At 42.8% G+C, this 26,271-nt stretch overlaps 2 protein-coding genes across 2 annotated transcripts; both read right to left on the minus strand.

Annotated features, from left to right (window-relative positions):
* Window positions 1-8,310: 8,310 nt before the first annotated feature.
* LOC102398028 (melanoma antigen preferentially expressed in tumors-like) lies at window positions 8,311-13,134 on the minus strand. Its single transcript, XM_006074464.4, has 4 exons — window positions 13,048-13,134; window positions 11,325-11,644; window positions 10,319-10,891; window positions 8,311-10,065 (listed from the first exon to the last, which is right to left on the minus strand). The coding sequence occupies exons 2-4, from the start codon at window positions 11,609-11,611 to the stop codon at window positions 9,492-9,494; spliced, it is 1,434 nt and encodes a 477-aa protein (XP_006074526.4). The 5' UTR covers window positions 11,612-11,644; window positions 13,048-13,134; the 3' UTR covers window positions 8,311-9,491.
* A 6,924-nt stretch (window positions 13,135-20,058) lies between these two features.
* LOC123333672 (PRAME family member 8-like) lies at window positions 20,059-24,208 on the minus strand. The gene is made up of 4 exons (XM_044942831.2): window positions 24,121-24,208; window positions 23,042-23,352; window positions 22,114-22,686; window positions 20,059-21,096 (listed from the first exon to the last, which is right to left on the minus strand). Exons 2-4 carry the CDS (start codon window positions 23,329-23,331, stop codon window positions 20,544-20,546), a joined length of 1,416 nt encoding a protein of 471 aa, XP_044798766.1. The 5' UTR covers window positions 23,332-23,352; window positions 24,121-24,208; the 3' UTR covers window positions 20,059-20,543.
* Window positions 24,209-26,271: the final 2,063 nt, after the last annotated feature.

Raw genomic sequence — 26,271 nt, forward strand, 5'->3', positions numbered from 1 at the left:
AAAAAGCTTTGGCACAATGAAGGAAACTATAAGTAAGGTGAAAAGGCAGCCTTCAGAATGGGAGAAAATAATAGCAAATGAAGCAACTGACAAATAATTAATCTCCAAAATATACAAGCAGCTCATGTAGCTCAGTACCAGAAAAATAAACTACCCAGTCCAAAAGTGGACCAAAGAACTAAACGCACATTTCTTCAAAAAAGACATACAGATGGCTAATAAACACATGAAAAGATGTTCAACATCACTCATTATCAGAGAAATGCAAATCAAGACCACAATGAGGTACCATCACACACTCATCTGAATGGCTGCCATCAAAAGGACTACAAACAATAAATGCTGGAGAGGCTGTGGAGAAAAGGGAACCCTCTTACACTCTTGGTGTGACTGCAAACTAGTACAGCCACTATGGAGAACAGTGTGGAGATTCCCTGAAAACTGGAAATAGAACTGCCATGTGACCCAGCAATCCCACTGCTGGACATACACACTGAGGAAACCAGAACTGAAAGAAACACATGTACCTCAATGTTCATTGCATCACTGTTTACAATAGCTAGGACATGGAAGCAACCTAGATGTCCATTGGCAGACAAATGGATAAGAAAGTTGTGGTACATATACACAATGGAATATTACTCAGCTATAGAAAAGAATATAGGAGACCCTGGTGGCTCAGACGGTAAAGAATCTGCCTGCAGTGTGGGAGACCCAGTTTGATCCCTGAGTCAGGAAGATAACCTGGAGAAGGAAATGGCAACCCATTCTAGTATTCTTGCCTAGAGAATCCCATGGGCTGAGGAGCCTGGCAGGCTACAGTCCATGGGGTCACAAAGAGTTGGACATGAGTGAGAGAGTTCACTTTCACTTTCAATGAAAAAGAATGCATTTGAGTCAGTTCTAATGAGGTGGATGAAATTGGAGCTCATTATACAGGGTGAAGTAAGTCAGAAAGAGAAACACCAATACAGTACATTAATGCATATATATGGAATTAGAAAGATGGTAATGACAACCTTATATGCAAGACAGCAAAAGAGACACAGATGTAAAAAATAGACTTTTGGATGATGTGGGAGAAGGCAAGCGTGGGATGGTTTAAGAGAATAGCACTGAAACATGCATATTACCATATGTAAAACATATGACCAGTGCAAGTTTGATGCATGAAGCAGGACACTCAAAGTTGGTGCTCTGGGATAACCCAGAGGGATGGAGTGGGGATGAAGGTGGGAAAGGTTTCAGGATGGGCAGACACATGTACACCCATGGCTGATTCGTGTCGATGTATGTATGGCAAAAACCACCACAATACTGTAATTAGCCTCCAATTAAGATAAATAAATAAATTAAACAAATAAAAAACTAAATGAAGTCGAGATAGGCAACCTCTCAGAAAAAGAATTCAGAATAATGATAGCAAAGATGATCCAGGATCTTGGGAAAACAATGGAGGTAAAGATTGAGAAGATGCAAGAATTGTTTATCAAAGACCTAGAACTAAAGAACAAAGAGAGATGAATAATACACTAAAAGAAATCAATAGCAGAATAACTGAGGCAGAAGAACAGATAAATGACCTGGAGGACGGAATGGTGGAAATCACCGCCACAGAACAGAATATTGATAAAAGAATAAAAAGAAATGAAGACAGCCAAAGAGACCTTTGGGACAACATTAAATGTACCAATGTTCGCATTAGTACATTTAATGCAGAAGAAGTCCCAGAAGGAGAAGAGAGAGAGAAAGGACCTGAAAAAATATTTGAAGAGATAGTAGCTAAAACATTCCCAAATATGGGAAAGGTAATAGTCAACCAAGTCCAGGAAGCACAGAGTCCCAGGAAGGATAAACCCAAGGAGGAACACACCAAGCACATAGTAATCAAACTGACAAAAATTAAAGATAAAGAAAAAATATTAAAAGCACCAAGCGAAAAATGACAAATAACATTCAAAGTCCCATCAGGCTATCAGCTGGTTTCTCAACAGAAACTCTACAAGTTTTTTTTCTACAAGAATTTCTACAAGAAATTCTACCAGAAGGGAGTGGTATGATATATGTAAAGTAATGAAAAGGAAGAAACTACAACCAAAAATGATCTACACAGCAAGACTATCCTTCAGATTTGATAGAGAAATCAAAAGCTTTCCAGTAAAGCAAAAGTTAAGAGAATTCAGCACCACAAACCAGCTTTACAACAAATGCTAAAGGAGTTTCTTTAGGCAGGAAACACAAGAGAAGTAAAAAACCTACAGAAAATAAACCCAAAACAGTTAAGAAAATGGTAATAGGATCATACATGTTTATAATTACCTTTAGTGTAAATGGATTAAGTGCACCATTCAAGACATAGACAGACTGGGTGGATGAAAACATATGCAAGTATTCACTTCCACTTACCACATCACTTGGCTTGACCCCCGCCCCCAAACTGTACTTAATTATTTTATGAACGAACGTGAAGTCACTCAGTCGTGTCTGACTCTTTGTGACCCCATGGAGTGTAGCCTGCCAAGCTCCTCCATCCATGGGATTTTCCAGGTAGGAATACTGGAGTGGGTTGCTATTTCTTCTCCAGGGGATCTTCCTGACCCAAGGGTTGAACCCAGGTCTCTGGCATCACAGGCAGATTCTTTACCATCCGAGCCACCAGGGAATCATTAATCATGTTCACATTATGGCTTGCAATTGTATTATCTTTTATTTTTGTCTGGCTATTGATTGTGAAAATAATTAACATCTTTCACTATTATGATTATGTAACTATTTCTCACTTAATACCATTGTATCATGATTGGTCAACACAAAAATGATATAACTCTATTTCATCAAAACTGAAACTCCAGTACTTTGGCCACCTCATGTGAAGAGTTGACCCATTGGAAAAGACTCTGATGCTGGGAGGGATTGGGGGCAGGAGGAGAAGGGGACGACAGAGGATGAGATGGCTGGATGGCATCACCGACTCGATGGACGTTAGTCTGAGTGAACTCCGGGAGTTGGTGATGGACAGGGAGGCCTGGCGTGCTGTGATTCATGGGGTCACAAAGAGTTGGACACGACTGAGACTGAACTGAATTGAACTGAAACTGACTCTGTCCCCATTAAATACTAAGTCCTTCCCCACCCCCACACTCCACACCCCCAACAATGTACTTTCTGACTCTATGAATTTGCCTATTCTAGGTAATTCATATAAGTGAAATCAAGCAATATTTGTCTGAACCTACTGTATTTTGGAATGTATTTAAAAGTTAACTTAATATACATCCTACAGACTGTACATTCTTTTTCTATCCCTTGTGCTATACAGTAGATTCTTATTAGTTATCTATTTTATACATAGCAGTATGCATATGTCAACCCAAGTCTCCCAATTTATCCCTCCCCCTTCTTTTCTTGATGTCCGTAAGTTTGTTTTCTATGTCTATGTCTCTATTTCCACTTTGAAAGTAGATTCAGTTGTACTGTTTTTTTCTAGAGTCCATATATCCTTTGCTCCTGGACATATACCCAGAGAAAACCATAATTCCAAAAGATACATGTATCCCAATGTTCATTGCAGCACTATTTACAGTAGCCAGGACATGGAAGCAACATAAATGTCTATCAATAGAGGAGTGGTTAAAGACAATGTGATATATATACACAAGGAAATATTATTCAGCCTTAAAAAGGAAAAAATATACCACTTGCATACACATGGATGAAGCTAGAGACTGTCATACAGAATGAAGTATTTCAGAAAGAAAAATCAAGTTTTGTTTCACAATTTACTCCCAATATCCCCTGGGGAAAAACAGTAAAAGAAATATGTAGCAGCATTGATGCACGTTCCTAAAGGGTATCACTCAGCATTAACTCAGAAGCAGCTTCCCTGATGTGGGGTCCAGTGTCCTCCAGGTCTCCTTGGCCCCCACCTACAGTCCTTCACCCACCTCCCACTTGGCCCTGGGGATGTGGGTTTACAGTCTCATGTAGGAAGATGCCAGACAGTTTGACCTGAGACTGGGGATTTGAGTGAAGGAAACTGCTCTCCTACAACTGCAGTGGACAATGGATGAGAAGACCCCCAGGTGGCAGTTGGGGACTTGGGTTTCAGAAATCACCTGCAGCCAAACTTCTTTTCCAGTGACTATGGGAGTCAAATTCCAGGATAAACATGACCCAGCAGGAAAGTCAGACTCAGAGGTTAGCCTGGGTACCTAACATGTCACAGGAACATCAGAAACAATTTCTTTCTCAAACAAAGAACCTGAGGTCCAGGGTGTGAAGTGAGCTGGGAGCAATATAATGTCTGGCTCAAAACTGGGACCTCGGAATCAGTTCCAAATTGTTTGTAGGGCAGCAAGGCTTAGTATTTCAATTTTAAGCATCACTTCTCCTAGCATCTGTACACCTAAAAACACCTCAGATGGTTTCCAAGAAAAACAGAAAGTCGCTGGACAGAGAAATCTGATTCAGATTTTCTTTCACATCTGCTCCCTGGATTAGTGCCAATCAGAGAAACCCTGAACCTAAGCCTTATAGGTGTCTGCGTGCTCAATTGAGTTCGACTCTTTGCCACTCGAAGGACTGTAGCCCAGCACACTCCTCTGTCCATGGAAATTTCCAGGCAAGAATACTTAAATGAGTTGCTATTTCATACTTCAGGGAGTGTTCACAATCCAGGGATCCAACCCCCACCTCTTGAGTCTCCTGTATTGCAGGCAGGTTCTTTACCACTGCGCCAACTGGGAGCCTAAGCCATAGCCAACTATAAATAATTGTCTAATAGGCTACCAGAGGACAGCCTTGTTCCAGCCAGTGGGCTGAATTTGGCTCCCAGGGTTTTCTCTTAAGTTACTGGCTTCCAGAATCAAAGCATCACAATTTGTAAGAGGGGATGGCTGACATGTGATACTCTGCCTCAGGTTCTGTTTGTTGCCATGGCTGTTTCACCGTGTGGTCTTTGAATGTCAAACAACAGCCTTGCCATTTATGGAGGACTTATTCTGCACCAAGCTCTGGACTTTGTGTTTTTATCTGAGTTAGAGAGCATATGGTGCCCATTCCATAGAAGGAGAGATAGATTCAGAGAGGAGCAGTAACTTCTTCAAAGGCACACAGTCTGGAAGTCGTGGAACTGGAAGTTCTGTTGGTTGATGTTAAATACTGCTCTATGCCAGCTATGTTCTGCCCACTTTGAGCTTTGTAATTAAATATTGGAGTCATGGGCTCTTCTCTTCCAGGAGGAAGTATGAAAGAGAATAAGATTAAGATTTTTCCACATTGCTTTCTCTGAAGAACCTGTTATCCAAAAACTGCACTGATAAAATAAATAAAAGTGGAGTGGCTCCATCTACTACAGTGGTTCCCAATGTCTGGTCCCCCAGTAGTATCAGCATCAATTGAGAACTTATTTAAAATTTATGTTTAAAGATTTTATTTATTTTATTTTTGGCTGTGGAGGTCTTCACTTCTGCTCTCAGGCTTTCTCTGGTTGCAGAGAGAGGGGCTACACACTTCTCATGTGGTGGTTTCTCTTGTGGAGCACAGGCTGTAAACGATCTGGCTTCTGTAGTTGTGGATCTCAGGCTCTAGAGTGCTGGCTCAGTAGTTGTGGTGCAAGGGCCCACAGCTCCATGGCATGTGGGACTCTCACAGACCAGGGGTCAAACCAGTGTTCCTTGTATTGCAAGGAGACTTCTTAAGTACTGGATCATCAGAGAAACCCTGAGAACTTTTCAAAAAGTGACTTCCCAGCCCCAGCCCAGACCCACTGTCCAGAAATTCAGAGGGTGAGACCAACATCAGTGTTTTAACAAGCACTGCACCCCGCCCCCCTCCACCAATACCTACCACATCTGCCAGAGATGCTGAGCCTCTTCACTTTGAGAGAGCAGGTAAAGAAGAAAGGAAGCATAAAGGTCCTCTCTGGCTCAATTCCACCCTCATTTCCACTGTTTTAGAGAAAGTAGGGAAACCCTCCACCAACCATGTTAGTGCTTGCTATTGGCCAAGGAGCCCAATTATTAACCTGGTAGCAAAGTTTTAAATTTACATTGGAACCCTTAATAATCTGATTCAAGTACTTCTGGTCAGTTAAGTTTAAGAGCCAATTTTAGACTGTGTGTGTGTGTGTGTGTAAGGTCATGGAGCACTAGGATTCATCAGCCCACTTCCACTCTCAACCTTTGTCCTCCACCTTCTCAATGCCCAGAAAGGACTACATAGATCGAGGGCTAAGTGATGGAACATGTACTGAGCCAGAGGACTCCTGCCTGGTTCCAGGATACAGATGAATCATGCCTTTCCCGATCAAAATATCCACAACATCAACCCTGGAATATATGAATAAGATTGTTTATATTCAAGAGGAATTTTGCAGTTGTGACGAAGGATTTTGAGATGTGGAGATGATGCTCCAGGTGAGTCATACTGTGCTGTGGTGGTGTGGCAGTTTTCAGAAGCGTGGGAGCAAGAGCTAATACAAGAGCTCTAAATGCGGCCAGATTCCAAATGGGCCATTCGAGGATGTGGGAACATGAAAGGTATTCAGGGGACCTTCCTTGCCTGGGCAGTAATCAGCTGTGAAGTTGTGACACAGCAAAATCAGAGACAGACACAGGTGTCAGTGGTAAAGTCACATTTTATCCAAAACTATGCAATACAGGAAAATATACCCCATTATGAAAATGGACTTTATTTGCAATTCAACAGGCACAAGTATGGATTCAATGCTAAGAAGCAGGATTTTGCTAGGTGTAAAATTTCTAAGAGGAGACATCAGATCTGGGAGGGATTCTGGATGAACCAATCTAGAAGATTTCTTGCTGAAGGGAACACAACATTATCAGATAACAAGAGTGGGTGGTGAGGAATTTTGATCAGATTTTGGAGGTGATCTGATGTCAAGAGTGTGGTTTCTTCCTGAACAGAGTTACAATTCTTATTCAAAATGAATTTTACATGAAAACCCTCAGACCCTCTTGGGAGAAGGTCATGAACCTGAATAATTGTTGATCAAACAAAGAATGCTTTTATTTATTTATTTATTTTTTAATTTATTTATTTTAATTAGAGGCTAATTACTTTACAATACTATAGTGGTTTTTGCCATACATTGACATGAATCAGCCATGGGTTTACATGTGTTCCCCATCCTGAAATACACTTGAATCAATTCTAATGAGGTGGATGAAACTGGAGCCTATTATACAGAGTGAAGTAAGCCAGAAAGAAAAACACCAATACAGTGTACTAATGCATATATATGGAATTTAGAAAGATGGTAATGATAACCCTATATGCAAGACAGCAAAAGAGACACAGATGTATAGAACAGTTTTTTGGACTCTGTGGGAGAAGGCAAGGGTGGGATGATCTGAGAGAATAGCATTGCCACATGTATATTATCATATGTGAAACAAGTAATGCTTGTAATTAAGGGGATTTTGTTGGGTCACTGGGTGGACTGTGCAAACACTGATGTAGTGAAGTATGTAGTTAGCTTGGGGAAAAGTGAAGGTCAATAATGCTGTGCAGGGAGGGTTCAGGCAGGTCACGTGGGGCTTGGAATACACTGGAAATACTTTGTAAGATTTCCATGATCTGAGTAATATTCTCTCTCTCTCCAGTGGTTGCAGGGAAATGATTTTGTCAGCCAACAAAGGAGCAGGAATGGAGAGTGGGGAGAGAGCACAACCTTCAACCTGGCTTGATCAGAGCACTCATATTGGACACACAGGAAGCACCACAGCCTTGGCTGTTTGCAGGCAGCTAGGGTGTGGATATGGCAAAAACACAGAGAGGAGGATGACCACTGGAATATTGATGAGTTTACTGTAATCTTGCTTTCTCTTCATGGTGATGGGTTTCTATGAACTCCTACCCCACCTCCCATACACCCCACACCCCACAAATTCATATCTTGAAGCCCTAGTCCCCAGGGTGATGGGATTTGGAGTTACCTTAGGAGGTAACTAGGTTTAGCTGAGATCATAGAGCTGAAGATTCCTTGAGCCATTTAGTGCCCTTAGAATCAAATGAAGAGACTTGAGCTCCCCTCCCCCACAAAGTGAGGAAATTAGGAAGCTTGTTCCCTCCATAGGCCAACCTCACTGCCTCTCTGATCTCAGTCTTCAAGCCTCCAGATTTGGAAGATGTAAATTTTCTTTGTTTAAGCCCCTCAGTCCATTGGATTGTTATAATGGCCTGAATTGCCTCAGACATGCATGATAGGATAGAAAGATTGTACAGGAAGGTGGAAGATATTTGTGGGCTCATGATTTTCTTTTTCTTGAAAAATCACACGACACATAAGAAGTTGGTGCTTTATATAGTAGGTTAAAGTAAAATACAGGTGGTATGATTGACTTTATAATGTAATCCACTCTTGCATAAAATTCCCTATGACTGTAACAGTTGTTCATTAATTCAGGTTATAGGCAATTCATGTGAAAATATATACTGCCTGCAAGTGTTATTTGTTTTATATCCTACACATTTATATTATTTGTTGTTCGGTCCCTCAGTTGTGTGTCCTACTCTTTGGACTACAGCAAGCCAGGCTTCCCTGTCCTTGAAAGAATATAATTTTAATGAGTTATAGAAATACTAAAACCATGTTATATGCCTCTATGATTTGTGTGTTTTGCTAAAAGATATATAATAACTTCCCTAGCCCAGCAGATTAATGAAGAAGGATCATTATCCACTTGGGTAATGAGTTGGCAAAGTCCAGAAGTTCAGCTTATCTGAAGTCCTGAAGTCCCCTTCTAGAATTGGTACCCATGCCTTTTGCAGTTAAACCCTTTCCTCCCACAAAGAAAGGTCAAAAACTGAAACTTATGGAGGGACCAGGAAATGATGAGGACTCCTCATGACCAGGGTCATGGCCTGAGTCAGCCGTAAAGATCCTGGCTGGGCTTTCACGTGAGTGGCTCACTGGACACTGAGTATGCTCCTCTCTGTGTGTATTAACCCACAGAACAGCCCCAGAAGTAACAATGGAGGTCAAAGATGCCCCCAAAGAATAAAGAACTGGTGGGAATGGTAAGGTTTTGAATTATAGACAACACAGTGCCTTTAAAAAAAAAAAAATCAGTGTTCGGAGATTCCTGTGGTATAAACTGAAAAATTAAGATAATACCTCATGGATGACAGCAATCCATTTACAATGAGGGTCTCTTATTTCTGACCATTTCTTTACAACTATATACCCAAGGATAACTCCAACAGGTAAGTCTCAAGCTTGAATCCACCTAAAGAAATTTAGGTTCCTAGTTCTGACACTACAGGACAAACACATGTCCACAAGCATTCCTTTACCAGGGAGACTACATTTCCCCCTGCAGTCCCGCTCCCCCTGCAGGATCACCTTTCCTTTTCACATTCACATTGAGCAGATGTCTGAAACCGGCTTTATTTTCCCTTCATGATGTATCCTGTCCTAGATCTCAGTTTCCAAGTGCTCAGAAGAAAACTTTGATCGATGCATCAAACTAGGCAAGGCTGTTACCACCGTATATGATGGGCTCAGGACGATGGAATGTGTTATCTCCACAGTGTGGGCAGGGTGTGAAGCTAATCCAGATGGTCCTGGGATGTCTCAAGTGCTTCAGAATCTCAAGCAGTTCAGTCTGACACTGGGAAAGTCTCCCACGTTGGAGGATCCTGTCAGAGCTGAAACTTTCCTGAGGGACAGGGTACAGCTCTTGACTTAAACTGGGCAGGCCAGAGGTGTGTTGCAGCAGCTTCTCCATGATGGCCATGGAGAGGAGGTTACCACAGAGACTGAAGGACGTGAGCTGGATGCAGTGGCTCAGGGCTGGCAGGATGGCTTCAAGGTGGGAGTCCCTGATCCCACATTGCTCTAAGTACAGTTCCTGGAGGGTAGATGCAATTTTCTCCAGCAGAGCTGGGAGAAGTTCAGAACTAGAGTAGGTCATGGTAACCCCACTCAGATCTAGGCCCCTTAGGTGACTGATATTCGGGCTCTGGGATAGATGGGTCAGGTCTGAATCTGTAAGCAGGCAGTGAGTTATCTCAAGGTTGTCCAATGGGGTCATCAGGCACCTGGGGAGAAAGAGAGGAATTAGGTATTGGAAACTGAGGTAGAAGGTGATCACAAGTTGAGAGACAGATGATCCTCTCGTCTAGAGCTTCCTATCATAGTGCCCCTTTCAAGAGCCTCTCTCCCAGTTTGGACCCCTACCTAGATTTGGGTGTTTATGAGATACCACAGTTCTCAATGGAGCAGCAAAGGGGACAGTGCATTTGATATTCTAGTGTTGGGTTCACTGTTACCTGGTCAGTGGTGCACACTCACCTGAGCATCTGGTCCAGGCAGCCTTCGAGGTAGAAGGGAGATTCCAGATGCAGATTCCGGAGGCAGTGCAGCCTCAGGAACTGACAAGTAATTTTGACAACGTGCTCTTCCTCCCGCTCCTCAGGATCAGGCATGTGGATGTGGGAGATGAGGAGTCTCTGCAAATTGCTCATCTGGCCCAGGAGAGGAGCAAACATGGCCAGGGTAGACAGATGCCAGGTGCAATTCACATGTAACTCCTGGATACAGTCCAGCTGCACCATACTCAGGACCTTCATAACATTATCCATGGAAAATGAAATAATCCTCAGCTTCTTACAACATAGATGTATGGAAGCTTTCCTCTCTTCCACCCATCTCATAAGGTAGGTAAGGAATCCACCCACACTCCTTTCCTTGAGGTGAAGTTCTATGAACACCTCGAAGGGAGCCAAGGGCTGCTCGGTCCTCAACCTGTCCTCAGCCCCTAGTGCCATTGAAAAGCTTGAGGACACATGGACGCTGGATCCAGACCACCTTCTCCAGAAGTCCTGGCCAGTATTCCTTAAATCCAGCACACGCAGTTTGCACCTCCTGTGGGGAAACAGCAAATTGGCAGTGATGGTTTTAAGATCCACAAAAAATTTAGGCAACACTCTGACTTCCCACCTGAGCTTTTATTTCACATTCCCAATGTCACAATCTGCCTTGCCCTCTTCTTCCCTCTCTGCCTCACCTTCCTCCATCTCCTTTTCCATTTCAGTTTTCCCTAACTTTCTATTCTACTGCCCTTAAGCATCCTTGTGAGGAGGCTGGGGCTTGTACTTTCACGTTTCCTTGCATTTTAGGCGCTCCTACACTGCTGGAAGGCATTTCCCAAAGTGAGCTCAGCAATGGCCAAGTCTCTGTGTTTTTTCACTGGCATCACTAGAAGTGACTGATCCATACATGTGCCATCTACTTTCCTGATGTCAGCTGTCTCTTCTTGACTGCTCATAACCTATCAGATTACCTGCACCAGACTCACCTGGGCTGATCCTTCTGTGTGAGCAGGACATCAAGGCCATCCAGCACTGCTTGTAAGGTTCCCAGATGAGGAGTCTGCATCAGGCCGCCCAGAGGCAGGCGGACAAAGGGCCAGGCTTGCACCAAGGCCTTTAGGGTCTTTCTGCGTCTTCCACAGAATGCTTCCATGAAGAGCGGGGGGAAGAGCTCGATGGGCAGATGCTCCAGAGTAGAAATGGTCAAGGCCTCATCAGTTAGTAGGCTCTTTCCTGCCAGGTTCAGGAGTCTCAGGGGGTTCGGGACACTCATCCTGATTCTACTCCTAAAGGAATCCTGTGAGAACTTGCAGGAAAGAAGGCATCATTCTCAGGTAAATATAAACACCCCTTCATCTGTCTCCCCACCCTTCAGAGGAACCATCTCTGAGTGAAAATCTCTGCTCTGATAGTTGTGGAATAGCCTCAGTTTTGCACAATTTCATGCCAGTCCAGGCTAAGTGAGGAAAAAGTGATAGCTATGACCCATAGACACCAAAACAAGCATTTCACAAGGACTAAGTGTCAGACTTTATTTGGGGGGGCTCCAAAATCACTGCAGATGGTGATTGCAGCCAGGAAATTAAAAGACGCTTACTCCTTGGAAGGAAAGTTATGACCAACCTAGATAGCATATTCAAAAGCAGAGACATTACTTTGCCAACAAAGGTCCATCTAGTCAAGGCCATGTTTTTTCCAGTGGTCATATATAGATGTGAGAGATGGACTGTGAAGAAAGCTGAGTGCCGAAGAATTGATGCTTTTGAACTGTGGTGTTGGACAAGACTCTTGAGAGTCCCTTGGACTGCAAGAGATCCAACCAGTTCATTCTAAAGGAGATCAGTCCTGGGTACTCATTGGAAGGACTGATGCTAAAGCTGAAACTCCAATACTTTGGCCACCTTATGCGAAGAGTTGACTCATTGCAAAAGACTCTGATGCTGGGAGGGATTGGGGGCAGGAGGAGAAGGGGATGACAGAGGATGAGATGGATGGATGGCATCACCGACTCGATGGACATGAGTGAGATGGACATGAGTGAGTGAATTCCGGGAGTTGGTGATGGACAAGGAGGCCTGGCCTGTTGTGATTCATGGGGTCTCAAAGAGTCAGACGGGACTGAGTGACTGAACTGAACTGAACTGAAAGAGGAAAAAAACCAACCCACTAGTCCATTCATATCCGTTCACTGCTTTGCTTAAGCAGGTTTCAGTGGGAAGTATGTACCATGAGCTGAAGGTTAAGTTCCGTCTTTTTTTTTTTTGGTGGGGGGGGGGGGGGTAATATTTAAATCATCACTTACAGCCTTAAAACTATGGGAATAAGAGCATCATGTAGCCCAGCACAGCCTCCATCCTCAGTTCCCACAGTTACTGAACTGAGAAACATGAAACAGATATTCCTTCAATAAATATCATTTGCACAAACTGGATATTTTTCAATGTCAAGAAATAAAATGTCAAAAATTTAGATGTTTTCGTTAGAAAATAAAATCTTATTGGTTAAGATATTTTTAAACGATATAAAGGAAAGCACATAACAAAATTGTTGGGATTAACGCATTATTACACTTAGAGGTAAAACCAAAGGCTTACATGTATACATCTGAAAAGAAAGAAATCTCCCTGACATCCACTGCTGCATGCCACCAGTGGAAACCCACTAACCATAGGAAAGAGGAGGGTTCCTTTGCTGAGGTCTGTAACTTACCAGCTCTGCTGGTGTTGACAGGGTGCTCAGAGGTCAGATATGGTGGAGAAACCAGGCAGTGACTCCAGAGGAAGAAGTTTCTACACCTCTTCCTGATGCCTCAGGTTTTTATTGGCTTTTCTGATCACATCTTTCCTCTGTCCATCCAATCAGAAAGTGAGGCTTGATTAGATTTCCAAACGTCCATCAGGTAAATCCTGATTGGATCTTTGCTTATAATCACATGATTTGACTGAATCAGATATTCATTCAGGAAGGAATACATGGCAGGAAGGGTGTCAAATATTCAACCATGGATTCACTCTATGAACACTGACTGAATTCTACTAATAGGGTCACTTATGGGGGCTCCCCGGATGGCTCAGTGGCAAAGAATCTGCCTGCCAATCTTTTGATTTCCCTTTCAGTTTCATCAGTAACCTGTTCATTATTTAGAAAAGTACTGGTTAAGGTCCATGTATTTGTGCTTTTCAGAGTTTTTTCTTGTAATTGATACCTAGTCTTATAGCACTGTGGTCAGAAAAGATGCTTGATAAGATTTCAATTTTCTTAAATTTACTGAGGTTTGATTTGGGACCCAAGATGTGGTCTATCCTGGAGAATGTTCCATGTGCACTTGAGAAGAAGGTGTATTCTTCTGCATTTGGATGGAATGTCCTGAAGATATCAATGAGAGCTATCTCATGTAATGTATCACTTAAGACTTGTGTTTCCTTATTAATTTTCTGTTTTGATGATCTGTCCATTGGTGTAAGTCAGGTGTTAAAATCTCCTACTATTATTGTGTTACTGTCAAATTCTCCTTTTATGTCTGTTAGTGTTAGTCTTATGTATTGAGGTGTTCCTATGTTGGGTGCATAGATATTTACAATTGTTATGTCTTCCTGTTGGATTGATTCCTTGATCATTATGTAGTGTCCTTCCTTATCTCTTGCAATATTCTTTATTTTAAGGTCTATTTTGTCTGATATGAGGATTGCTGCTCCAGCTTTCTTTTGCTTCCCATTTGCATGCAATATATTTTTACATCCTCTCACTTTCGGTCTATATGCATCTTTAGATCTGAAGTGAGTTTCTTGTAGACAGTGTATATATGGGTCATGCTCTTTTATCCATTCAGCCAGTCTGTGTCTTTTGGTTGGAGCATTTAGTCCATTTGCATTTAAAGTAATTATTGATGTATATCTATTTATTTACTGCTGGCAGCGTAGAAGGACATGCGCTCATCTTCTTTTTCAAGAGATCTCACATGCTAGCAAAGTAATGTTCAAAATTCTCCAAGCCCTGCTTCAACAGTACGTGAACCATGAGCTTCCAGATGTTCAAGCTGGATTTTAAAAAGGCAGAGGAACCAGAGATCAAATTGCCAACATCTATTGGATCATAAAAAAAGCAAGAGAGTTCCAGAAAAACATCTACTTCTGCTTTATTGATTACACCTAAGCCTTTGACTGTGTGGATAGCAACAAACTATGGAAAATTCTTAAAGAGAGGCGCATACTAGACCACCTTATCTGCCTTCTGAGAAATCCATATGCAGGTCAAGAAGCAACAGTTAGAATCGGACATAGAACAACAGACTGATTCCAGACTGGGAAAGAAGTATGTCAAAGCTGTATATTGTCACCCTGCTTATTTAACTTCTATGCAGAGTACATCATGCAAAATGCCAGGCTGGATAAAACACAAGCTGGAATCAAGATTGCCAGGAGAAATATCAATAACCTCAGATATGCAGGTGACACCACCCTTATGGCAGAAAGCAAAGAAGAACTGAAGAGCCTCTTGATGAAAGTGAAGAAGGAGAGTGAAAAAGTTGGCTCAACATTCAAAAAATGAAGATCATGGCATCCCATCCCATCACTTCATGGCAAATAGATAGGGAAACAATGGAAGCAGTGAAAGACTTCATTTTTTGGGGGGGGGGGGGCTCCAAAATAACTGAAGATGGTCACTGCAGCCATGAAATTAAAAGACACTGCTTGGGAGAAAAGCTATGACCAACCTACACAGCATATTAAAAAGCAGAGACATTACTTTGCCAACAAAGGTCCGGCTAGTCAAGGCTATGGTTTTTCCAGTAGTCATGTTGGGACGTGAGAGTTGGATTATAAAGAAAACTGAGCACTGAAGAATTCATGTTTTTGAAGTGTGGTGTTGAAGAAGACTCTTGAGAGTTCTTTGGACTGCAAGGAGATCCAACCAGTCAATCCTGAAGGAAATCAGTCCTGGATGTTCACTGGAAGGATGGATGCTGAAGCTGAAATTCCAATACTTCGGCCACCTGATGTGAAGAACTGATTCACTGGAAAAGACCCTGATACTGGGAAAGATTGAAGGCAGGAGGAGAAGGGGATGACTGAGGAAGAGATGGTTGACTTCAGGAGTTGGTAATGGACAGGGAAGCCTGGCATGCTGCAGTCATGGGGTTGCAAAGAGTCGGACACGACTGAGTAACTAAACTGACTGACTGTGTGGTATATATATGTTCCTATCGCCATTTTCTTAATTGTTTGGGGTTTGTTTTTGTAGATCTTTTTCCTGTATTGTATTTCCTGACTATATAAGTGAAGTCACTTCAGTCGTGTCTGACTCTGTGCGACCCCATAGACGGCAGCCCAACAGGCTCCCCCATCCCTGGGATTCTCCAGGCAAGAACACTGGAGTGAGTTGCCATTTCCTTCTCCAATGCGTGAAAGTGAAAAGTGAAATCCTGACTATATAAGCCCCTTTAATACTTGTTGTAAAGCTGATTTGGTAAAACTGAATTCTCTTAATTTTTGCTTCTCTGTAAAGCTTTTGATTTCTCCACCAGTTTTGAATGAGATCCTTGCTGGGTAGAGTTATCTTCATTGTACATTTTCCCCTTTCAGTACTTTAAATATATCCTGCCATTCCCTTCTGGCCTGCAGAGTTTCTGCTGAAAGATAAGCTGTTAAACATATGGGGTTTCCCTTACTGCTTTTAATAGTCTTTCTTTGTGTTTAATCTTTGTTAGTTTGATTAGTATTTGTCTTGGTGTGTTTCTCTTTGGGTTTATCCTGTGTGGGACTCTTTGCACCTTTTGGACTTGATTGACTATTTCCTTTCCCATGTTGGGAAATTTTTCAACTATCAGTTCAGTTCAGTCATTCATTCATATCCAACTCTTTGTGACCCAATGAACTGCAGCACACCAGGCTTCCCTGTCCATCACCAACTCCCAGAGCTTACTCAAACTCAACTATAATCTCTTCAAACATTCTCTCATACCCTTTCTTTTTCTCTTCTTCTTCTGGGACCCCTATAATTCTAATGTTGGTGCATTTAAGATTGTCCCAGAGATCTCTAAGACTATGCTCAGTTCATTTCATTCTTTTTACTTTATTCTGCTCTTCAGCAGTTATTTCCATACCATTTTATCTTCCAGCTCACTAATCCATTCTTCTGTTTCAGATATTCTGCTATTGATTCCTTCTAGAGTATTTTTCGGAGATGGCAATGGCAACCCACTCCAACACTCTTGCCTGGAAAATCCCATGGATGGAGGAGCCTGGTAGGCTGCAGTCCACGGGGTCGCTAAGAGTTGGGCACGACTGAGAGACTTTACTTTCACTTTTCACTTTCATGCATTGGAAAAGGAAATGGCAACCCACTCCAGTGTTCTTGCCTGGAGAATCCCAGGGACAGAGGAGCCTAGTAGGCTGCCGTCTATGGGGTCGCACAGAGTCGGGCACAACTGAAGTGACTTAGCAGTAGCAGAGTATTTTTAATTTCAGTAATTGTGTTGTTTGTTTCTGAATGTTTATCCTTTAATTCTTCTAGGTCTTTGTTAATTGATTCTTTCATTTTCTCCATTTTGTTTTCAAGATTTTGGATCATCTTTCTATCATTATTCTAAATTCTTTTTCAGGTAGTTTGCCTATTTCCTCTTCATTTATTTGGACTTGTGTGTTTCTAGTTTGTTCCTTCATTTGTACAGTATTTCTTTGCCTTTTCATTATTTTTTTGACTTACTGTGTTTGAGATCTCATTTTCCCAGGTTTCAAGGCTGAACTCTTTCTTTCTTTTGGTTTCTGCCCTCTTAAGACTGGCCCAGTGGTTTGTATAAGCTGCATGTAGGGTATAACTTTGTGCTTACATTCTAGTGGGAGGAGGTGAGTTTTATTTTTCCCTCTAATGGACAGGGCTGAGTGAGCTGATAATCCTGTCTGCTGATGATTGGATTTGTATTTTTGTCTTGTTTGTTGTTTGGATGAGGTGGCCTGTACAGGGTCCTACTGGTAGTTGGGTGATACTTGGTCTTATATACAAGTGTTTGTCTTTGTGGGAATTCTCACTATTTGATACTCCCTAGGCTTAGGATTTCTCTGTTACTCTAGGGCCTTGGAGTCAGCACTCCCACTCCAAAGGCTCAGGGCTTGATCTCTGGCCAGGAATGGAAATTTCACAGGTGGTCTGTTATGACATTAAATGGGTTTAAAACAAATACCCCAAAATGAGAAACCAAAGGCAAATCCCAGACAAATAGCAATTACAAAATCAGGCAAATAATAATTAAAATAATATACCCAGAACATATACACCCATAAGCAAAATCAAATAGTCCAACAAAAATAAAGTACAATAGATTGATCCAGTGAACAAAGAAAACCAAAAATGATATCCATCAATTAAGAACAAAACTAACTTAAAAAAAAGTTGGAAAACAAAACTAAAGTAAGGTACCAAATTGGAAATAAAAAAGCAATGAAAGCAAAATGAACAAATATGGTGAGAAAAAGAAAGAAAAGAAAGAATAGAAATGTAAAGTTAAATAGAGGTAGATAAAGAAGATATATATACATATAAAAGATTAATTGCAAGAGGAAAAGAACAGTAGGAAAAACAAAGGAATAAATGTAGAAAAATAATAAGCTTTAAAAATTTAAATTAAAAAAAGGGGAAAAGTACAAAAGGAAAACTTTATAGAACTGCAAAAGGGCAGCATAGAGGCAGAAGTTTATAACAGAAACAAAAAGTGTGATTAAAAAAATCTCAAAAGCTTAAATAGATTTCATAGTGCTAATAAAATCGACAACGACAACAGAGGGAGGAAAAAGGAAAAAAAATCAGAAGAAACTGATTTTTTGACAGAAAAAGTCAAAATATAAGGTTAATAAATGCTTTTCCTGAGCTTTTGCTGTCAGTGTCCTTTCCCTCGCTGGGAGTCACAGTCCACTTTGTCTCCCTAGGATGCCCTCCAACACTGTGCTGGACTCTGAACATGCTGTGGGGCCGGCTCAGACTCTAATCTGGTCCTACTCCTGTGTGTTCTTGCCCCCACTGTCCACAGCTGTCAGAACTAGTGTGTTTCCTTTTGTGGGAGCTCTCAATGTCCTTTTATATATTCCATAGACAGAGTCTGCCTAGTTGATCATGTGGATTTAACCTGCAGCTTGTACAGCTGGTGGGAAGGTTTTAGGTCCTCTTCCTTAGCCACACTGCCCCTGGGTTTCAACTGTGGTTTTATCTTCATCTCTGTATGTGGGTCGTCCACTGGGGTTTGCTCCTGGGGCTGTCCTGGAGGACTTGGGTCTTCCCCAGTGAGTGTCAAGTGTGGAATTGGAGCAGGTGTTTGGGTCGCAGGGGCCCTGGCAGCACCAGGTACTCAGGGGAGGTGGTGGCTAGAGAAGTAGGAAAAATAGTGCTCTAGAAGGCAACCCACTCCAGTATTCTTGCCTGGAGAACCCCACTGACCGAGAAGCCTGGCAAGCCACAGTCCACAGGGTCGCAAAGAGTTGGACATGACTGAAGCAACCCGACGTATATAGAAGCAAGACTTTTCTTACCTATGGCGGCTCTGCCCTAGTGAGGGCTGAGCCTGAAGGTGGCACAGCTGCTTGGGTCATGGGAACCCTGGAGGCACCAAGTGTTCAGCGACATGGACTGCCTCAGCTTAAGGAGTTATGGCCCTAACAGAGTCTTTTGGAGCCTCTGGCAGCTGGTGTTCAGACTTCTTTGGCTAGTCTTTCTCCATTGCTCCACTGGTTCAGGCACTTAGCGGATTCTCTTGCCTGGGGTCCTTCTCTGTTGTTCAGTGCCTCAGGCACATAAAGTGGCCACCCTGGCTAGGGTCCTACCCTGTTGTTCTTTGTATCATGCACCCTGGGTGGGATCCTACTCTGTTCCATGCATCAGGTGCTTGATGGGCAGCCTCTCTATTGTCCAGCTGCCAATGCTGACAGGTGGGGAGAGGTTATGGTGATATCCCCACCCCCTATGCATGACTCAGCAGTATTGTCTTGTTTCCGTGGCTGCCTGGCTTTCCTCCACAGGCATTTCTCACCAGTCTCCTCCCTCACATCCCCTTGGTCAGTCTCCCAGCAGTCAACAGCAGCCCTTGCCCTGGGATCGTTCCACAATCCCTAAGCTCCAGCTCCTAGCTATTTCTAGGTTACCTGCGTCCCTGTCTAGGGTAAATAGGGCTGTGGCAAGGATTGTCTGATTCTCATTCCATTTAGGCTATCAAAGATCAGCTTCTTCACTCTTGGCCTCAAATGTTTCTCCTCTGACCAAGACAATTGCCCCAATGTGGGGATCAGACCCCTGCTTCAGTTCCCCCACCCACTGAGGGCAGGTCCAGTCCTACTAACACTCCGGTTTTTCCCCCTAGTTCCTTCATCCTACTGAGTTTTGCATGGTTCTATATATTCTTTTCCAGTGGTCAGGTACTCCTGCCTACTCTCAGCTGGAGTTCTGCAAGCACTTCTGTGTCTGAAGGTGTATTCCTGATGTACCTGCAGAGAGATGTACATCGACCTACTCCTCTGTCATCTTGTTCCCAACTGGGATGTGTTGTTGAGGACACTGAGTATGTTTCCTTTGTTGCTTGTATTAACCAACAGAAGAAAGTAAGGAAATCAAAAGGAAAAAAATATAAGGGAATGATGGACTTTCAGCTCATAGTCTATGGAGTGCTTTTCACTGGCATCAGAAACTGGAGATTCCAGAGATGTAAACACAGAAAGCATGATGATATCACGGACAACATTTTTCATTTACAATGAAGGTCTCTTTATTTCTGATCACTTGTACAACTGTGCATACAGAAATAACTCAAACTGAATCATCCAGAAATTCAAGTTCATATTTGACTTTATAAATATATCTCTAAAAGTCCCCAGCAACTACCCAAATCAACACATCCTTCTAGAATCCTGCACCCCTGCTGGATTACATTTGCTTCTTTCAATCACACTGAGCAGATATCAGAAACCAGGGGTGCATTTTCCCTTCATAATGGACCTATGCCCTGGATTTCAGTTTCCAAGTATCCAGAAGAAAGTTTTTGATAGAAGGAACCACCTAGGTAGGGTATTTGGAGAAGGAAATATATGGCCACACACTTCAGGTATTCTTTCCTGGAGAATCCCAGGGACAGAGGAGCCAGGTGGGCTGCTGTCTATGGGGTTGCACAGAGTCAGACACGACTGAAGCGACTTGGCAGCAGCAGCAGCAAGCAGGGTATTACAGTATTATGCACTGGGACTCAGGTGATCACACATGTCATCACCACAGTGAGGACAGGGGCTGGGGCTAACCCAAATCTTCCTGGGACGCCCTAAGTCTGTAAGGATCTCCCAAAGCTCAGCTTTTAGCTGGGCAAGTCTCTCCTGGTGAAGAATACCCAGAGAGCTGTAACTCTCCCGAGGGGCAGGATAAAGCTCTAGACTTAAAGCAGATAACCTATCAGTATGACGCAGGAGACTCTCCAGGACAGTCATGGAGATGAGGTTTCCACACAAGCTGAGGACCCTGAGCTGGGAGCAGCTGCTCAGGACAGGAAGGATGGCCATGAGGTGGGAGTCCATGATCCCACACAGGTTTAAGTCCAGCTCTTCAAGAGTGCTTGCAACTTTCTCCAGCAGAACTTGGAGGAGCTCAGGATGAAAGTTGGTCAAGGTAACACCATTCAGATTCAGGCCCTTTAGCTGGCAGATGTTCCAACACTGGGACAGATGAGCCAAGTCTGATTCTGTAAGCAGGCAGTTGGTTATTGAGATGTTGTACAAGGAGGTCTTCAGGCATCTGGAGGGGAAAAAAAAAGAAAAACAAGTAATTAGATCTGGAAAACCAGAGCGATAAGTGATCTCCACTTGAGAGATAAATGATTGGCCTGAAGCCAAGTTTGTTATTACCATCTGATAAAACTCAATACCCAGAATGTCCAGTCTCATTTTACCTAAGTCCTGCCACTTTCATTTTGTGACTGGATCAAGCTCAAAGAATCTTGAAAATTCCTTTTCCTCATATGTCAAGCAGAGTACAACACATTCCACTTCCTTAGGAGCATGAATGAATATAACAGAATGCACTAGAAATGCTCAAAGGAGAGCCTGAGATAGTCACCATCAAGTGTGGACACCACTGAATTTTAGTATCAGGAGATGAGATAAATATGCTTTTAATTCAGATCCCTTCAGTCGATGCTTGGGCTCCAGATGCCTATATCTCTGGCCAGGCCAAGCACTTAGAAGATGTGTAGAAACAATAAGACCCCATACATTGCCCTAGGGCTTCAGCAACTTCCAACCAGGCATCATCTACAAACCTTCTATCATTGTTCACTCTCCTTTTGCTTCTGCTTCATTACCATTAACCTTAGAATCATGCACTTCCAGAATATTACCTTATGTGCAACACAAGACCACCTTTAAGGGCTGGGACTTTAAGACAGGCTCATTGTGGTCACAGATTAGTGACTGCAGAGTTTCTGTTTAGAAATGCTAAGGTCTGATGTGGTTTTTCCTTGTCAATGCCACCTTCACCAACCTGTTTGCCTAAGTCATCCGAACAGAGATATCTCTTCCCAAAGAAGAAATCACATACATGTCTGCACTACATTTATGCCCCCCTATTTGTAGATTCCTAACCTGATGTCCCTTTCCAGATGTCCCTTTGCTAACCTTTCTATACTGGTTTTCTCACACCTTGATTGCTCTGCATATGTGTTACCACAGGTCACAGTAGAGCAGCAAATGAGACAATGCACTTGATACTTTACTATTGTGTTCACTGTTACTCAACCATTGCTGGTCCCCTCACCTGAGCATCTGGTTCAGGCGGCCTTCGAGGAAAGATGGACCTTCCATACGGAGATCCTGGAGGTACTGCAGCCTGAGGATCTGAGAGGTAAATTGAAGAAGAGCCTGATGGTCCTGTTCCTCAGCAACAGACCCATGAATCGGGGAGAGAAGGAGTCTCTGAACATTTCTCATCTTGCCCAGGAGAGAAGCAAACTTGGCCAGGGTGGACAGCTTCTGGGTGAGACTCAATTCTACCTCTTGTACACAGTTCAGCTTCACCATACTGAGAATTTTCTTAATGTTTTCTTTGGACCTTGAAATAATTTTTATCTTCTTACAGCACAGGTGCATGGAGCCTTTCCGTTGCTCCACCCACCTGAGGAGGTAGGTGAGGAATTTGATCGAGGTCTTTGTCTTGAGACAAAGTTCTATGTATACCACCAAGGGAGTCAATGGGTGCTTTGTCCTTGACATGTCCTCAGCCACTGGTGCCATCAGTGAGCTTGAGGGCACATGGTCCATGTCTCCAGACCACATGTTCCAGAAGTCCTGGCCAGTATTTCTCAAGTCCAGCACCCGCAGTTTGCATCTCCTGTGGGGAAACAGAAGATCAGGTGGGATTCTTTAAAATACTCACTGAATGAAACTACAGCTTCAGAACTTAGGCAACATTCTAACTTCCCATCTGTGCTTTTACATCACATTCCTGATATACCTTCTGTCTTTTCTCTTTCCTCTCTTGCTCACTTTCCTCCAGCTCCTTTTCACCTTCCATCCTTCTCATTATACTTTTGCAAGGTATTTCCCAATGTGATCTCAGCAATGCTCAAAGCTTCTGAGCATTTTCAGAAGTCTCTGGTCCACCCCGTGGTCATTCACTCTCCCTGACACCAGCAGTTTCTTCCAGGACACCCAAGATCCTACCAAGCTACCTGGTTTGGACTCACCTGGGGTGAACTTTCTGGGCCAACAGGACATCAAGACCATCCAGCACTGCTTGTATGGTTCCTTGGTGAGGCTTCTGCATCAGGCCTCCTAGAGGCAGGCGGGCAAAGGGCCAGGCTTGCACCATGGCCTTCAGGGTCTCACTGTGTCTTCCAGAGAAGGCAGCCATGAATAGTGGTGGGTAGAGCTCCATGGGCAGATACTCCAAAGAGGAGATGGCCAAGGCCTCATCTTTCACTAGGCTCATTGCTGCCAAATTCACAAGTCTGTGTGGGTCATAAGCACTCATCATGACTCTTCTCTGAATGGAATCCTGTGAAAATGCAAGGGAACAAAGCATTCTTCTCAGGTCAATCATACCCATTAGGGTGGTCTCCCTCCCCATCCTTCAGGAAAATCGAATCAGAGCCAAAGTCATTGTCTTGGGAATGATGAACCAGAATGGAAGGAACTCAGTTTGTCTGGCTTCCAGTCTGGATTTGGTAGGCATTAAGCCATAGGTCTGCCCCTTCTGGCACTTGAGCAAGAATCTCTCCAGTATAAAGAATGAAGAAAGGCAACCAGTAGCTCATTCATTTCCTTCCACTGCTTTACTTAATGTGTTTGCTTGTTGCGCATTTGTTTCAGGAGATTGAACAAGCTGACTCCCCTTTTCAAAAGAGAAAACATGTAAAGTATCACATAGGGCCCAAATTATGGGGTTAGAAGTTCATGTGGAACTTGAGCTTCCATCCTCAGTTCCCAAAGTTAACTTTGATGGGAAGAATTATGGAGATACCTTAAAAGAAATGCCATTTGTGCATAGATTAAAACTTTAAATGTCAAGAAATAGCATTTCAAACAGATGTCTTTTATTATCCAGAAAAACTGCTTGATAAGACATTTAAATGATATAAACCAAAGCCAAAATCAGAATGTTTAGGATGAAGGCAAAGCTACACTTTGAGCCAAAAAGAAAGCCTAAGATTTGTTTAACCAAAAGAAAAGAAAGAGGAAAATTCTTCTTGTCATGTCAGGCTACATTCTATCTTTCATACATGCTGGCATTGGCAGAATATCTTTCCTGAAGTTGGTAACTTACCAGATCTGATGTTGCAGGCTTCTCAGACCAAACCTGGTGGAGAACACAAGCATTGACTTTAGAGTGAAAAGCTTCTGTGTCTCTTCTTTGTTGCTTTAGGCTTTTATAGAACTTTTTAACCACGTCTGCCCTTCTTCTAACTGTGAACTTCCAATCACAAGGCACTATCTGATTAGATTCCAGAGTGTCCATCGGGTTAATCCTGATTGGGTTACTGTCAATCTCCTGGTGAATTGATTGAGTCAGACTCCATTCTTGAAAGAGAAAGAATGGGGTTTGTTGGGGGGCGAGGAATCCAGGACTTATTTCTTGATTCACACCATACAATTGAATTGAGTTTTGCTAAAATGGACAGTTGTGTTTCTGAGTAGGAGAAAGGTTATGAGTTCCTGACATCATACGAAAAACAAAACCAAAAGAAGTGTCCTGAATACATCATTGTTGGGAGATCTTTGGCCAAATAAATTGATTAAATATCAAAATTAAGCAGCTTCATAAAGGTAGGGCTGTCATTTCCAAAGGAAACAAAATTAACTCCTTTTGCTTCCAAGTTATTCTTAGGGATTATATGGGAAACAGCAGATTGTGAGTGTAATCAGAGAGCAAGGAATGTGCAATTGGCAATGCAGTTGGCCATTCAGGCTTAAGTCCTGACTTTTCTAAAGGATATCTGGTCAAAATCCTAGTGAGAACTGAGGGTGCTTGCTGGGCAGTGTGGTAGTGGCCATTCCTAAAAGAACCCTGTGAATGACTCAAACAGCCTCATGGATGTTTTTTATTTTTTATCTGAGGAAGACAGACATTAAAGACTTTTCTTTGGTTGATATTTAGAAAATAAACAGGTGTGGCTGAGGAGACAGTCTTCTTTGAGGGTTTTCCTCCTAGAATGTTGAGATCAGGACAGCAAACTGACTTGCAAAGACTAAATCTGAAAATGTGAGCATAGGGAGATGTGATAGTTCTATGAAGGAGTACATTTTCACATCAGAGAGCCAGTAAAGTTGGTCAGTGTGGACTCTTTGCGAACTTAGGGTGAGGAGTGAAATAAGCATGAATCAGTCCCATCTAACTTTGTCCCCAACGCAGCAGCTGCTACCAGTAAACATTGTCTTTGCAGTTCTTCCCACAGAGGATGCACCTGAGATGGCAATTAACCCCAGGCATATTCTCTGGACTCTTGGAGCGGAATTATAACCACATTGGCCCCTTTTCTAAGTAATTATTGATATTACATTGATAATACCTGACTTACTTTGATACTTACTTTGTGAGTAGGGTAAAGACATGACTTGCTGCCCATTTCCCAGTTCACCTGGTTGCTGCTGGACCATGTTGGGAGGGTTGACAAGGAAACAGAACACCAGCAGGAGGCCCTTTGCTGCTCCAGGCAGGAGGTGAGGGACAGCACTTGAGTGGGCCTCGGGACAGCTTTGAGGATGTTCTGGGGGCAGAATCAGAAGCACCTTGCTCTTACAAGGATGTTGTGGGTTCCTGAGACTGGGAAGGATGAGGCAGGAGCAGGTTTGGAGAAATAAAATAAGTAATCTATTAGGTCACATTAGATTTGAAACAGTGACAGCCTTAAGTAAAAAGAAATATTAAGTACCGAATAGCACCTGAAACAAAATCCTATTCATATAAAATCATACACATACTCACTCAAGTGCTAATGGTAAATGTCTCTTATGAAATTTAAATTTTGTATTTGGTGTGGCAGAATCATGGAGGGGCAAAGGCAATTCCAGCCCCAGAAACATCCCCACCAAGCCCACAGACCAAGGGAGGTCTCAGGTCTAGAACAACAAAGACGTGCATTTTCTCCTCTGATGTTGTAAGGGTCACTGTGGGACAGGTTAGAGTTCCAGGCTTAACAGTTTTCTCAAACCAGAGGCTACAGGGTGGCCACATATGTACCACACACAAGACTTTAAATAAAATTTGTGACCAGAGACTGAACACCATATTTTACACCACAATTTACTCTCCAGTGTCCCTTGGGGGGAAAATATTTAAAGAAAAATGTAACAACACTGAACCCACCTTCCTGAAGACCTCTCAGCATTCATTCAAAAGCAGTGCACTGATGTGAGGTCCCATGCGCTCCAGGTCTCCCTACTCACCTGTCATCCTTCACTAACCCCCCAGCTGGCC

This window comes from Bubalus bubalis, chromosome 5, assembly GCF_019923935.1.
Source record: "Bubalus bubalis isolate 160015118507 breed Murrah chromosome 5, NDDB_SH_1, whole genome shotgun sequence".
Taxonomy (NCBI): domain Eukaryota; kingdom Metazoa; phylum Chordata; class Mammalia; order Artiodactyla; family Bovidae; genus Bubalus; species Bubalus bubalis.